Source organism: Xenopus laevis, chromosome 4S, assembly GCF_017654675.1.
Source record: "Xenopus laevis strain J_2021 chromosome 4S, Xenopus_laevis_v10.1, whole genome shotgun sequence".
NCBI lineage: Eukaryota > Metazoa > Chordata > Amphibia > Anura > Pipidae > Xenopus > Xenopus laevis.
In genome coordinates this window covers 65,034,692-65,050,650 of record NC_054378.1, presented here as the reverse complement: position 1 = coordinate 65,050,650, position 15,959 = coordinate 65,034,692, and the positions used below count along the sequence as shown (strand labels likewise).

Genomic DNA, 15,959 nt, shown 5'->3' with positions numbered 1-15,959 from the left:
ACTGGCCTGGCCGGTAAAAATGATGGGTGATCCCAATGTTATTAATAGGGAAAAAAGATAAATATATAGGACGGCCGGTATTTTTTTCCAAAAAAGGTGGCAACCCTATTCACACCACCAAACAGCTGTTCATGGAAGTATCACACGTGGCTCCTGGAAGATGTAGTTCCTCCCTGTTCCTCCAGCCTGATAAAATATCGCATAGGGAACTTCATTTCCCAGTGTGCCTTGCTGCTGGGCGGCTAGTACTTAGCATAATATAGCATTCTTCCCTGCTGATGTGTGAGGGAGCTGCCTCTGTTGAGCATTGAATCGCGTGCCCCCCCCCTTTCCTTCTGTGCAACAGACACTTTACACTCCTTAAAGGCGCAGCCCTTTGTAAAGACTCCACAGTCTCGTCTAGGCTGCAAGGAAGGAACATGGAATAATTTCTTTCTTCTTTTTTTTTCTTTTAAACGCCATATTGCAGAAATTTTGTGAAGCAGAAGAAGGTAAGGCATTTTACTTTTCAAGTGGTGGATTTATGGCTAAGCTCTAATTGTACTGCACTGGACCTTCATATCACTAACAGTAAGAGAAGTATAGGGCATTAGGATGTTCTTTTACAATGTGAATAAAATAACTTGCATACAATGGACATTTTTAATAACTGGAGCAGTTTACATGGTCAAGTCTATTTGTGCTATATAATGTACTCTAACTCTTTCCTCAGGTAGAGAAGAGGACTTAATCCTCTGATACCATTAGGATTAGAGTAAACGGAATAGTACTCGGCGCAACAGTCATTCATGTATAATGTAATTTAAATTATATATTAACATTGTACATCATTGAAACACAAATCAGGTAGGTTTTACAGAAGTGGTATCATTTAAATGTACTACATTTTAGGGCAGGAGTAGCCCCACATAAAGTATCAAGCAAATGCTGTACAACAGAGGAGTCGAGGATTTAAGAAAAACATGAATAATTTATTCTGCCCATCCTGTACCTGAAGTAATGTTTTATACTTAATCTCCAGAGGGTGGTTATTCCATTTTAGATTTATACTGCAAAGCATTACCAGCCTTTGCCACTGTAACTGTAAACACTGACTTTAGTGTTTTATTCAAGTAATAACCACAGAAAGCTGCACAGTTTCTACTATTCTGCAAAAACCCTGTTTTCTGGTATTTGGGAATTGCAAGATAGACTATTTAAGGACCCAAATCAGAGGTGAGTGAGTTAATCTCATTAAGTTTTTGTCTGGCATCTAAGGATGGGCTGGAACTTAGTGAGAGGCTGTAACCTAAAGTTACTTCCTATTGGTTACTTTTCAGATCTGTTCAAAAGTTGGATTCCTGAGCCTTGAATACACCCAGATGGCGTCCAAACTTTTGAGAGCTGTCATTCTTGGGCCACCGGGATCTGGAAAAGGGACAGTGTGCCAGCGAATAGCAAAGAACTTTGGGCTTCAGCACCTTTCCAGCGGGGACTTCCTCAGGCAAAATATCAGAGCGAGTACTGGTAAGATAAGGTTTATGAGGCTGATTGATTGTCTGCCCTTTTACAGCCTTCTGATACTTGTCAGAGTTTTTGTGTGTAGTCAGGCAATATCCCCAGATAAAGAGGATGTAAGTTTACAGATGCTTAGCCACCCCCTTCCCTTTGAATCAGGTTTCCATTTTCATATCTGGCTTGTGTACGTTTCAGCTTACATGTAGAACATGATTACTCTTTCACACTTACAGTTACTCTTTGTCCTAGTTTGAGGTCTTTTTGAAACGATTCAGGTACCTTGAGTGTGTGTATGTTTGGTAAGGACCAGCACCATTGTTTTCTTAAAGTAAATCATTGCTTCTGCCCCCGGCATAAATTACTGAATTACTATGTATATATGGACTGAATTACTACTTTTAGTTTTTGAGAGAACCTTGGGGTAGCCATTTATAACTGCAGATGGATTATTGCAGGTTGGGCTAATCAGATATAAAAATATAATAATGTTCTCCTCCCAGATAAAAAATGAACAGAAATAAATCCTGCAAAGGTTATTTATTCTTTGTTTTCTGAACCCTATAGGATAAAGCAAAGGAAACCTGCAGCTAGAAATGGACTGGTGTTATCCACCTTGGTGTTATTTTGCAGCTTAAGATAGTTAGACCTTGCACAAATCTTTAACTTTAGCAAGAAGCTTGCATTAAAGCATGCATAGTGGAATGTTTGGACTAAACTTGAGTTTTTTAAGTAAAATAGATATATGCCTATGGTTTGGCATCATGAAAGGGTATGTTCTTAACAATGAATGTGAGACTTCTTGACTACTTATTGATAGGTATAAATAAATTTAGTGGATTTATTTTATACTATGTATAACTTTAAACAATTAGTCCTTGCTTAAAAAAAGAAGGAAAGGCATATTTAATTGGGGGTGACAAAAGTTAGGCACCCCAAGTGATTATATATACTTACCTTACACCTCGGACCGGTATATACATAATATGTGATATACTGTACAATCACAAACCCCTAAATAAGGGTCGCAAAAGGCTTTAAAGGAGAACTAAACCCCCTTTAGGCAAAAGTACCCACTGGTCCCCCTCCCTGGCTCCCCCCTGCACAGTGTTACAGCAGATTATGTGTCCCCTCTAGGAATACTGACCCACATGTGCAGAAGAGCACAGCAGAGCTCACTGGCGATATCTTCCGGGGCTTCGGTAATCTTCGGGTCTTCTTTCTTACCCTTCAGCAATTTCCATCTCTTTTGGCACATGCGCAGTTGTAACAAAGCTCCAACTGCGAATGTGCCGATACACCACTCATTTCACAAAGAATACCGAAGCGATGAAGATGGCGTTCGTGAGCTCTGCTATTCTGCAGGTGTTGGTCAGTATTCCTAGAGGGGACACATAATATGCTGTAGCACTGTGCAGGTGGAGGCAGGGAGGCTGGCCAGGGGGAAATTTTGCCTAAAGTGGGTTTAGTTCTCCTTTAAAGTGGTTGTTCACCTTTGAATTTACTTTTAGTATGATGTTCTGAGACAATATGAGAGAGTGATATTCTGAGACAATTTACAGTAGCTTTTCATTCAGAAGCTTCCCACTTTCAGCAATCTGGTTGCTACGGTCCAATAACCCTAGCAGCCATGCACTGATTTGAATAAGAGACTAGAATGTAATTAGAGGATGGTCTGAATAGAAATATGAGTAACATATACTCACAATTGCAATAAATTTGTAGCCTTACAAAGCATTTGTTTTTTAGAAGGGGTCAGTGACCCCCATTTGAAAGCTAAAAGAGTCAGAAAAAGACGGCAAATAATTAAAAACAATAAAAAAATAAAATAATGAAGATCAATTAAAAAGTTGCTTAGAAATGGTAAAAAAAAATTCACCCAAAACCCAAGTAGTTCTGCCCATCTGTTTCACTTCCTGCCTGCTGAATTCTCTTGCACTATAGGATAGGAACCAATCAGCAGCTAGGCTGACTTGATAGGGAACTGAAGCCTGTCTTTTCTTTGTGACTGCAGGGCTGCGATTGGCTACCCCCCCCCCCAATGTGCTCTTGGCAGGGACTGTTAGGACACACCCACCCTTCATTTGAAACACAGACAGGGACCATTACAGATATATAGGGAGCTCCAATAAAGGGGTGTTTTTGAAGATAATATTAATAAGCCCCAAGTAAAACCAGCACCATATATCATTCATTATTGCCTACAAATTAGTTTTTTACATATCCAATATGTCTCCTTTAAATCTTCATTTTGTGCTATAACTTGCATTAAAAACATTTGAGAAAGTAAAAGGATTTTATTTTTGCTTAATTCTGAGTGTTTCAAGTAAAATAAAAAATGTCTAGGCAAATGTTATGTTATGTTTCAATCCTGAGAGTAACAAAGTTTGGAATTGGGAACATTCCCTATGGGGCCCATTTACTAATCGAATAGTGATTTTTTTCCACAAATCTCGAAAAATTTGTTGTTTTCTAAAAAAAAATCTAAAAGTGCTAAATTTATTAAATGAAAAACACAAAAACCTTTAGGGGCCTATTTACTAACAATTAATTTTTTTCCCCATGATTCTGAAAAAATTTGCAATTTCATATTTTTCTAAAAAGCTCTGCAAATTCGAGATTTATTAAGTGCAGAAACCATGAAAACCTCTAAGAAAAAACTTTGCAAGTAAAAGTTATCGAGGTGCTATAGAAGTCAGTGGGAGCTTCACTGATCCTATTGAACAGCTTTAAAACACTTCTTTATTCGAATTAAAATAATCAGATTAATGTGTTAGCTATAGGACTAACTGTAGGCATAACAAAGTGTTTGATGCTGTCTTTATTGTTATCATTTTATGAAATTGCAAAATTGCTTGACAGATATTTTTCACTTGTTTTTAGTCTAAGCCTCTGCAGAGTTTAAAACTAATTTATTTGAGAACAATTATCCTGTCTATATGTGTTTGGATTGAGAGAGGAAATGCTTTTAAGCACATCCAAACAGGGTTATGCCCCTGTTTGAAATCAAACCTTGGACCGTAGTGCTACATGGCAGCAGTTTTAGAGAAATCTGTATGTGGGATCTGGTTTGGCAAAATCACATTATGTTGCTTTCTACAAAATATGACCAATAAATATGCTTAAAAACGTAACCTAACAGAATTTTGCAGTAGATCCCTGGATTCTATTGCATGAAGGAGTTAACTTGTTGAAACAGATGAAAGAGTAAGAGGATTGAATTGCTGTAAATCAATGGTTTGTTTGTGTTCGGGGATTTGAAGAATTGTCATTGTAATCACTTGTTTTTCCTTAGGTCTGTTCACATACAAAATAGTGACTTTAAAAATCTGTTTAAAAAAGAATTGCATGACAGATTGGGTCTTCATCTTCTGAATGCCTGGAGCAGAAAATCTTAATTATGGATTACCTGCTACAAAATTCAGCAGCTGGGGTTATTGGTTTTTTTTCTATCCTAATTTGTTTGTTTCAATTGTTTTGACATTTGTGTATTAAAATGTAGCATCCATACACTCAATTGAAAATGCAGAGGTATATACAGTATATGGGTAGTTAGGGGGGCAGAATTAAGCAGCTGGTGCTGATTAGGGGTATGGGAGACAGGGTGTCACAAGAAAGGGGTTAGGATCAAATGTGTCACTCAACCCTTTTAATCTTCTTACACCACTGTACAGGGAGATCATTTAGGGACACTTTAGAAAAACTGTTCCTTTAGCATTAAACTTGAATTGATGGAGATGTTCAAAAAATGCATTACACTGATCAAGGGGGTATCAAAAACCATGTACCCTGTTAATCTGCTGCATGAGTATAACTTTTAAAAATACCTTTTAGAATAATAAGCAATCAGGAAAGGGGTCTCAACATTAATGTTCCTCAACTGAGTAGAAATGTAAAAACAAAATAAGGGTTTAGGGTTAAATAGAGTTTGTGATTCAGTAGTAGCAGGTTTGCAGCTATGTGTTATTGTGTCCTTATGCCCCTGCTTGAATGAGCTTCACTTCTCCAGGAGTAGGCTTGCTGAGTCCATTACAATTTATAGTAATTGCTTATAATCCAGCTACTGAATGAACATGTTAAACCTGGCATGCCTTTTTTTGTAGTAAATAATGACAAGCATTCCTGATGCCGTCTTCAGCGCAGTCATTCTGTCAACACATCTGGTTATATTCGTGTTGAAAAGTGTTGCAAACTATTGCACTGTGCTATTGATTCTGCACCAAATGTTGATAAAAATATCAGTAAATTGGCAACAAGAATCAGCAATTGTTACTTTGATTTTCATTCAAATATTTCATTGATGTGTTGATAGGTGATACTAGGTATGCTGGTCCATTACTTTTCAAAGATAAAAAGAGCTTAATGCTCACATGGATATATATGGATGTATGGATGAATATATAGATCCAGATTTAGAACAGGATGCCCAAAGAGCTATATGCTCCAATCAACACCTATGCATGGAGCACCATCTGTTACCTGTACAGAAGGACCTTGGCATCTTTTCCTGCCTCAGTGATTTATGCTGTATTACCCACCAACAGAGGAGCATAATAGCACTGTAAATAGAACACAGATTTACATTACCAGTAAGAGCACACTCTTAAATAAATGCACTTACCATTAATAATATATGTCTGTGCGGGGCGTGGCCTAAAGCTACATGGGAGCAGATGCACATTTGCGAGCTCTTCTCCAAGGGCCTTATTAATCCTGTAAAAATGCTAAACCTTTTAAGCAATCACGGCCTTAGAGGACCAACTTTGGCACCCACTTCCCCAGAGGCTACTTATGAGGCAGAATCGGGCTCAAAAGAGGGCTACCCTGGCTGCTGGCAGGCTGGAGAGATATGCCCGCTAAGAACAGCAAGATGGCGCCGATACCCCTGCAAGTGCTCCCTTATCGCCAGTTCCTCCAGATCTGGCTCCGGAACCCACGTTAAACAAGATTCTGAATGAGATCAGGGCCTCCAAGGAAACCTGCATCACTCTTATTAGCTCAAAAACAGACGAGATCAAATTGGACCTCTCCATTATTAAGCAGGACTTCCAAAAACTAAGGGAAAGTACCTCCGCGGTTGAGCAGCGGGTGAGCGACTTGGAGGACGCCTGTGGCCCCATACCAGAAAGGCTTCGGGAGCTGCAGCACCAGGCGGAGGTAACCGCGGCGAAGACGGACGATCTCGAGAACCGTCTTCGGTGGAATAATATACGTCTGGTGGGGTTCTCGGAGAAAGTGGAAGGGGACAAGCCGGAGTTCTTTGTTGAGGCATGGCTGTCAGAAATCTTTGGGCGCACTAACTTCTCCCAAGCGTTCACAGTGGAACGGGCACACAGGATCCCTGCCCAGACCGCTTATTGCCCGACTCCTCAATGCACGGGATCGTGATGCGGTCCTTACGATGGCTCGGACCAAGTGAGCACTACAATATCAAGCGGCATCATTGTCCATCTATGCAGATTAGTCGGCGGAGATCCAGAGGCAGAGGGCCAAGTTCTGCGGGGTCAAGAAACGGCTTAGAGCGGCGAATCCACTCTACACGATGTTATACCCAGCACGTCTCCGGATTACAATTAATGGCACCGCTCAATTTTTTACCTCCCCGCAAGAAGCTAGCAGCAGAATGTTCCTGCATTGGGACAGTAAAGGCAGAGCAGGGAAACATCAGGAGCAGGCAAGTGTCTCAATACCCAGTGGGCTTATTGCGCCCCACCTTTGTCAGTATATATTATAGGGGGGAGCCCGGTCTGAGGAAGGCCCTTTATTTGGCGGCGGACTCAGGTGCATATCCCTAAGACCCAGACTGATTATTCATGATACTGATTATGGCGGCCTACGTTAACGCACCCAAGGCCTGGGAGGGGAGTGAAGCTGACCCCGCTTATCACAACTTAATTGTTCACGGTCCGTGACTGGACCAAGTTAAATTGACACACCCACTTAGTTTAATTTGGGGATGCGTTCTGCCCCCAGTTGGGGATGGGGTAGAAAGGGAGGGAATGTTAGTTAGAGAATGTTCTGTTATGTCATTGATGTATCTTTACTGTTAAAGCTCAAGAACTGGGTCCATATTTTCTGTCTTTGTTGTACGAACTAGAGACATGAAAGGGACAAATGGTTATGGCTGTCAGGGTGATAAGCTGGAATGTAACAGGCCTTAACTGTCCCATCAAGAGGAGGTTAGTTCTGGACCACCTGAAGCAGAAAAAGGTGCAGATAGCCTTTCTTCAGGAGACCCATCTAACGGGCAGTAAAATCTTGTCCCTTAAAAAACCATGGGTGGGGTGGGCTTACCACTCTACTCACTCCAACCACTCCTCCGGTGTATCTGTGCTAAGTCACAAGTCAGTACCCTTTACATTAGACTGTATAAGGCCGATGCCAAGGGGAGATATGTGTTTGTTCATTGCCACTTAACTAATGTAGAGTTTATCCTGGCGAATATCTATATCCCTCCTCCCTATGACAGTGAGATACTAATGCACCTTGCACAATTCCTCGCCCAGTACCCACACTCGAAAATGATTGCAATGGGGGACTTCAACGCCTTATTAGATGCATCGCTTGACAAGCTGTATAGGCCTGGACATCCTAACAGGCCCAGACCGAACGATTTACAACAAGTGCTAGAAGGAATAGGCCTTGTTGAGGTATGGAGGTACTAGCACCCTTCAGCAAAACAGTACTCCTGCTACTCAAAGTCTCACACTTTGTTGTCTAGAATAGATTATGCCATAGCTGACCACCCCCACCTTACCATTAATTGCCAGTGTACAGTATTTGCCCAGGGGGATATCAGGATCACGCACAGCTAGAGCTAATTTTACGTCTAAATAATGTGGTGCAGACAACGAGGTGGTCCCTAAATCCAGTCTGGCTGAATATACTTGACAACAAGGATACCATAGACGCCACTATTAGTGAGTTTTTTTATAATAATGAAAATACGGCAGATACACTGATTGTATGGGATGCTTTCAAGGCAGTTGGGTACCGAAATAGTGGCATATAAAAAGCAGGCACTCCGGCAACAGTTAGGATTGGAGGGGGCGGTGCAGGAGTCAGAGCAACAGGCCGTGCAATTCCCTACAAAGGAAGGCAGTCCAAGGAGGCAGAGTACTCCCAGTATATGAATCACAAAGCACAGGTGAATTTATTATTTACAAAAACCCATGTGTACGAGCAGGGGGAAAAGGCAGGTAGAATGCTGGCTCCCCTAGCTAAGCAACAAACTACACCCCCGACAATAGTGGCACTAAAAAAACTCAGACGGCAACACAGTGAGTGATCCGAAGGAGGTCCGGTGGTTGCTGGTACAGTTTTACACTAACCACTAACCAAACTGACACGAACCTTCTCGTCGATAGAGGGATTACTGGGGGAGTTAGACCTGCCCAAACTAGCCCTGCAGTATAAAGACTTTATGGATAGCAGCCTTACTGAAGAAGAAATAATTCAGGCCATAGAAGCAATCCCAAGTGGCAAGGCCCCCGGGGCAGATGGGCTCCCAATCGAGCTATACAAGAGGCATGTCAATACACTAGCCCCCTATCTACTTCGGACATACAGAGCGGCTCTTGAAAAGGGCTCCCTGCCAGGGTCAATGTATGAGGCTGTAATTGCCCTATTGGCAAAGCTGGTAAGGACTCACTTCTCTATGAGTCGTATAGACCTATTTCTCTCCTCACGGCGGATGTCATGATCTTGGCAAAAATTCTGGCCACACGCCTAAGCAAGGTCATAACTATGCTGGTGAGCCCTGACCAAACAGGGTTCATCCCGGGGAAAACAGTAGCCCTTAAAGGGGAACCGTCACTCAAACAAAATTATTCCAAATCCTATTTTATCATGTTAGTCAAGCAAAATGAACTTTAATTGGACTGTATAAATTATCTGAATATTGTTTCCATCAGTCTGGGAACTCATAATTATAGTAACCAGGAAGGAGCCATTTTGTGGACACTGTTATTAAGACAAGTCTTGTATCATCTCAGAATCTTGTTTGTACACCAGGGGACAGGGACCCAATGCCCATCCCCATGCACTGGTTACACAATTAAATTGTTAAAAGAGCTGGGGGAATGTGGAGAGAGCAGATGACATCTAGGAAGTGCTGAATGGAAAGTGAAAGTAATTGTTTGCCCCGCCTCTATGCCTAGGCATAGAGGCGGGGTAGGCAATATTTGATTGACAGCTGATATATTTAAAAGAGTTTACAACAGCTATGAATGCTTTAATAAAAAAAAGAAATTGGATTTCATGTTTAATTTAAAAAGGACTTTTATTATACAGATTTTTATGTCCGGGTGACGGGTCCACTTTAATACCAGGCGCCTCTTTCTGAACCTAACGGTAGACCATGACAATGTTGGCCAGAGGGCTATAGCAGCTCTAGATATAACAAAAGTCTTTGATACAGTGGAGTGGCCATACCTCTGGAGAACGTTGTCGCAGTTCAGATTTGGCCCTGGCTTCCAAAACCTAATCAAACTTCTCTATGTGGCCCCTAAAGCGTCACTGAGGGTCAATTCCACCTTAACCACAGAGTTTCCCCTGGCCAGAGCAATGAGGAAGGGGTGCCCCCTGTCGCCACTGTTGTTTGCACTAGCCATAGGACCCTTTGCTCAAGCTGTAAGACAAGAACCAAATATAGTGGGGTTCAAGCTTGGGGGATTGAAGAAAAACTCCAACTCCATGCGGATGACACACTCATTTACCTGGGGGACAGGGGACCTTTGTTCTCCCATCTTCTCACTATAGCAAAGGAATTTGGGGACCTGTCAGGGCTGCAGACCAGCCCAGGAAAATCGGTCCTGTATTTACTTGATCCGCCTGTGGCAGGGGTGTTAGAACATCCCTGTGCGCTGCACGAGTCACCCAGTTCACATATCTGGGTTTAGAAATTAGCAAAAGACTGGATCACTATTGCAGGTTGAATGTGGATAAGCAGATAAATTGGCTGCAGGGGAAAATAATCTCCTGGGAACGCCTTCTGCTAGGGCTCGTAGGGAGAATGCAATTTATCAAGATGGTAGCTATGCCCAAGCTTTTCTACCTGTTATGGCACTCTCCAGCCTGGATACCTATGAAATGTTTTGACAACATTAATATATTAATTAATATATAATATACTGCGGCAGTTTATCTGGGGCAAATATCGGGCACGAGTCAGCCTTCAATAGCTAATGAGACCACAAGGGGAGGGGGGGCTTGCACTACCGAATATGCTGCACTACTTTTTAGCAGCCCAAGTGGCGCACCTTACCCTCTCCAGTATGTCCAGGCCCAAGCACTGAGCAGGGTACATACAATACTGAACTATGTGCATTATCCTCCACAAACACCCCTTTGGGCCAATACAGCATTCCCAGGGCTGTTGCACATAGCCCCCTGAGTGTCTGGATTACAAAGGGAATCCATAGTATAGTGGATGTGTGGGATGTCACAGCACCCAAAGATTTTGCCACTATGAAAGCTCAATATCAGATACCAAACTCACACTGGCTGAAGTACCTGCAGGTCAGTATGGCACTGAGGCGGCAAAATAACAGGAAGCCCATTGTCATTACACTCTCAACAGTGCTAGAGATGCTAACAAAGCCTGCTCAGAAAGGTACACTCTCCACACTGTACAAGGGCCTAGCCAAAGCTAAAGTGCAAGCACAACCCTTACAATACAGGGAGGGGTGGGAGGTGGACCTACTCTGTATCACTAATGATCAATGGAAGGAAGCGCTACGTGCCCTGGCATACATATCTAGCAGTTATAAAGACAGGCTGCTACAGTTATACATGATACATAGAGTGTATTATACAAGGGACAGGTTGCACCAGATGTATCCTAATGTGGCCCCCACCTGTCTTCGGTGCGGAGAACTGCTGCACACAGTTTGACAAAGCCCCACCCTAGCGACCTACTGGTCATAAGTTTTGCTTCTACTCTTGAGCCTAACGGGCACAGTACTGCCAAATATGCCAGCATTCTGCCTATTGCAGATTGGTACAAAGGAGGCAGTGCCCCCAAAATATAGATCTCTGGTTACAAAGGCTCTCTTCCAGGCTAGGAAGATGATTACGCTTAACTGGAAGAGCAGCTCTTCCCCCTGCATAGCAGCCTGGCAGTTACTGTTGTGAGTACTTGTGAAAACATTATTCTTACCAGACAAGGGCGGTTACTAGAAAGATGGGATAGCTGGCAGGAATGGTTGGACTTAATGCTACACTGAATATTGTACTACATACTGTATACTGTTGAAATAAATGCTCTAATCACATAAGACTGTAATTTGAACCAGATGTAAGAAGCGTTGGCCAAATGCCTTGAACATTGTGCTGTACGATATATTACTGTGACTAAACAAATGACAGTGTAATGTTTCTTTTTTTATGCCTTTAATAAAACCTATCTTGAGCAAAAAAAAAAAAAAATAATATATATGTCTGTGCACTTGCTGTTCTGTGTATGACTCTTTTTGTATATCTTGGCTGAGAGTAACTGTAATGTGTAACCCATGGCAGCAACATTTAGATAACTTTCATCTGCCAGACAGCCACAGAGTGAAATTCCGCTACTCTCCATTCTTTCTATGGGATTTTTTAAAAGAGTATTTATAAATGGGTGAAAGTGAAAGTTCATCCTTTGATAAATACGCTTTTCAAAATCCCATAGAAATCAATGGAGAGTGGCGGAATTTCAGTCTAGAGGACTGTGGCGACCTCTAACTTCTCTCTGATAAATATACTCCTATTCCTCTTGAGGTGGTGTTAGGGTTGCCACCTTTTCTGGAAAAAAATACTGGCCTTCCTATATAATTATCTTTTTTCCTTATTAATAACATTGGGATCAACCATCATTTTTACCGGCCAGGCCGGTAAAATACCGGCCAGGTGGCAACCCTAGGTGGTGTTTAAGGGCATAAATCAACTGACTGGCCCTATACACACTGAATCAAATTATCAATGTGATTTTGTATACAGTTATGGTGTTTATTGTCTCATTATCTAGAAAGCTGTGAACTATGGAATTAATATTTCTTATTCTTCATTTTCCTTTTAAGAATTTCTAATTACCTTGTATTTGATGTTAGCATAAATCCATTGTGATTTCACAAACAATGTGAAATCCTGAATCACCACAGCTTAAACCTGAATCACCACATCTTAAAGATATATTTCTTGCCTTTGAAGCTACAGTTGGTTCCTTTCTCCATGCAGGAGCTTTGCATTGGATACTACCAATGGCACCTGCTGCTCAAAGCAGTCAAGCACATTCTGACAAACTGACATGTCTCAGCTTCAATAAATATTTCAATTATAAATAAAATTGCATTGGCAGTGAAAACAATTTTAAACAAAATAATTTAGGTTATTTAATATGTTATGGCTAGTCATATTTGCAGTGCCGGACTGGCCCGGCAGGACACCAGGAAAAAACCCCTTCTCACGAAGACCCCTCTCTATGAAAATGTTTTGTTTGTCGTCAGCGCATGCGCGTGGTACCTTCATGTATGCGAGCAGTGAGGCGCGTCGAGTAGGGTGGCAGAGGGACCCTGGATAGCAGTCCCGGTGGGCCCTGGACCCCCCAGTCCGACCCTGCATATTTTTATTTTTAGTGCCCTTTTGTGCACAAAAGAACTTGCTAGAACTAAAGATGACTGCGAGTAGGATAGAGATAATTATTTTCAAGGCCAGAATCATTGTGTTGTGACACTTGGACCCAGAAAAATGTGAGGGGTCTTTGGTAACATTTTCAAGTTCTTATGTCAGTTTTATTGACTATAGAAAGGGGTGGTCCGGGACATACAAAGAAGACCTTTATGTTATATATTGATTTACTGTCATTGTAGAATACCCTATGACTTAGTGACAATATAATTAATGGATATACTGTATTACAAAATAACAATCACTAATATTTTCACTGCATTTATACAAATGTGCTTTGAAAAAAGAACATAAGGAAGAGAGGTGCTACTCTCTCCACAAGGGAATTTTTCAGGGACTGGTTTGTCCTGATATGTGGAACAAGATGATATAAAAAAAAATTATTTACCAAGTTTTTTACTTCCTGAAAGTGGACAACTGAAGGCATTACCAGGAATAAACATTTTTAATCAGTTTCAGTGCATAATTTCATAATTTCAGATGTCTAAAAAATTAGAAAAGGCACATGTTACATAGTAGAAAACAAAAAAGTTATATAGAACCCTATTGTATTCTACAGAGCTTCTGTTATCTGCTATGTAAACCTGTGCCTTTTCTCAGTTTTGAATGGCGGCCCCCATAGTTGCAACTTTATAAACTATAGTAGTCTTTTCTGGTAAATTTTACCAGTGCAGGGCAACAGTTCATTATAAATTAACAACTTGAATACACTTTTATTGGTTTTACTGTTCCTTCAGCCTGAGTCAGCAGCATATGTGCCCATGTATGTGCCCTCCTCATCTGCCTCCCCAATTGATATCTAGCCAAAAATTATTTTATTTCCTTGGTATGGTATAAAAACAACACCTCAATGGCCAAAATAATATTTTTGTACATTTACTGTAAATATAAAATAGAGGAGTAATGATTGCATTGCAATTACAAATCAGCACTGCGGTTTTATTAAACATTGTTTAAAAAAATCTTACGCATAAATAGATATAAGAATAAGCTAGCCTCTTGCAAATATGCAGTTTTTCCTGTGTTGACAATTAAAACCACATAACTTTCAAGCCTAGACAGGTCGAGAAGCTTTCTGAGGCTGTTGATGTTGAAAAAGAGCTAAAGAAAATTGTCTTTATCAATTGACTGCTGGTTTCAGTTGTATAAACCTTTTGCTTTTTTTGTCTTTAGAAATTGGAGTCATGGCCAAGAAATACCTAGAGCAAGGTCTTCCTGTCCCAGATAGCTTAATTACCCGTGTCATGCTTTCTGAGCTGGAAACAATGAAAAACCAGCCATGGCTGTTAGATGGTAAGTCTTTTAATTCTGTGTGTGTGTGCAACCTTGCTACTGCAACAATGTGTCATATTAACATGATACATATCTCCATCATAAACATTTTACTTTATGGCATTATGATATCCTTGTGAACACTATACCATACTTAAGTTTCTATAATATTCATGTTAAACTGGACCCAACATTGTTACTTATGTTAATAAAATATTTATAAAAAGTAACTTTTCATTGTTTTACCATGCATGTTAATACTGATATGTATTGCAAGTGGTTGTGAGTGTAATAAAGTGCAGTCTTATTTTGTTTTACACTGGTAGAAGCACATCTTCAACACAATAGTATTATTGCATTCATCATCAAATATTTATAAAGGGGTTGACATTTTGTAGCTGTGTATATTAACAAAATGGGCAAAATACAACGTGCAAATACAGATCAACCTGCTTTAGATTCTTATGTTCTCTTGCCTGATTTCTCTTTTTTTACACAAGATGGAAAATAATGTACTCAAAGCGTATAGTATGTTTACCTGAATTTAATTGTAGTTCGTTGTAGCTGAAGCTGGCCATAGACATGCAGATTTATTCTTTGAGAGGCGAAAGCTTGTTTGTGTCAATCTTCCAATCTACAACAAACCATTCAGATTAAATAAGTAGGAAAAATAACACCAGATGATGTTCTGGCTATTAATTGACAAACAGCAATCGTGCAAAAGTTATGTCTGACAAATCGTAGTGACGTTTGCCCATTGATATTGTCAAAAAAGAAAAACATGCAGAGATCTTATTGGTAGGCGACATAACTCTTTTAACCTGTCCATTTGTTTAACTGACCCATCCCCATGGTGCAAAAAATGTCAGGACGTCTACAGACATGATCCGAAAATCGTATGAATCTTTTTTTCGTATGACTATATCTTTGTGTCTATGGCCAGCTTTAGACACTTAGGTTATATCTGTGGTTAGACGTGAGATATGTTTATATACAGTGTACTATGCCATACTTTTGTAATTTTGATATGATCTTTCTTTTTCTTATTCATTTTTAATTGGATGCCTTTAACAAAGCTACCAATAATTATCACCATACGCATCACCTTTGTGATACTCTTGAATAAAAGTATGTTACAAAAAAGAAGTGAGTTAATCCATGCAGGATAGAGAAAACGTGTTAGGTGTATTTATCTTATTGTTGTCATATACACATACAGTGCTTTGCAGATGTGTTCAGACCAGTCACCAATTCTTTAGAATGATGTTGGTAGTACTATAGTGTTGTATGACTGCTTTCTTCAACAGGGGTTGGGAATCTTGTAAAAATAAAAAGATGATGGATGCTTCAAACCGAATGGAAAAACTTTAAAGGGGTGGTTCACCTTTAGGTTAACTTTCAGTATGTTATAGAATGACTGATTCTAAGCAACTTTTCAATAGGCCTTCACTTTCTCTTTTTTATAGTTTTTTAATTATTTGCCTTGTTTTTTTTTACTCTTTTTAACTCTCAAATGGGAGTTACTGACC

The 15,959-nt window shown here is 40.3% G+C and overlaps 1 protein-coding gene across 2 annotated transcripts in view; it reads left to right on the top strand.

The window, feature by feature from the left end:
* The first annotated feature begins 273 nt into the window (after nucleotides 1–273).
* Nucleotides 274–15,959, top strand: part of ak4.S (adenylate kinase 4 S homeolog) — a 28,533-nt gene continuing 12,847 nt past the window's right edge. The window contains exons 1-3 of one of the 2 annotated variants that reach the window (XM_018260758.2): nucleotides 274–491; nucleotides 1,320–1,506; nucleotides 14,332–14,451. In XM_018260758.2, coding sequence (XP_018116247.1) covers nucleotides 1,362–1,506; nucleotides 14,332–14,451 — 265 coding nt within the window. In that variant the 5' untranslated portion in view covers nucleotides 274–491; nucleotides 1,320–1,361. Of the gene's footprint in view, nucleotides 492–1,319; nucleotides 1,507–6,133; nucleotides 7,169–14,331; nucleotides 14,452–15,959 lie in introns of those variants that run through there. The other variant, XM_018260759.2, reaches the window with a different exon arrangement.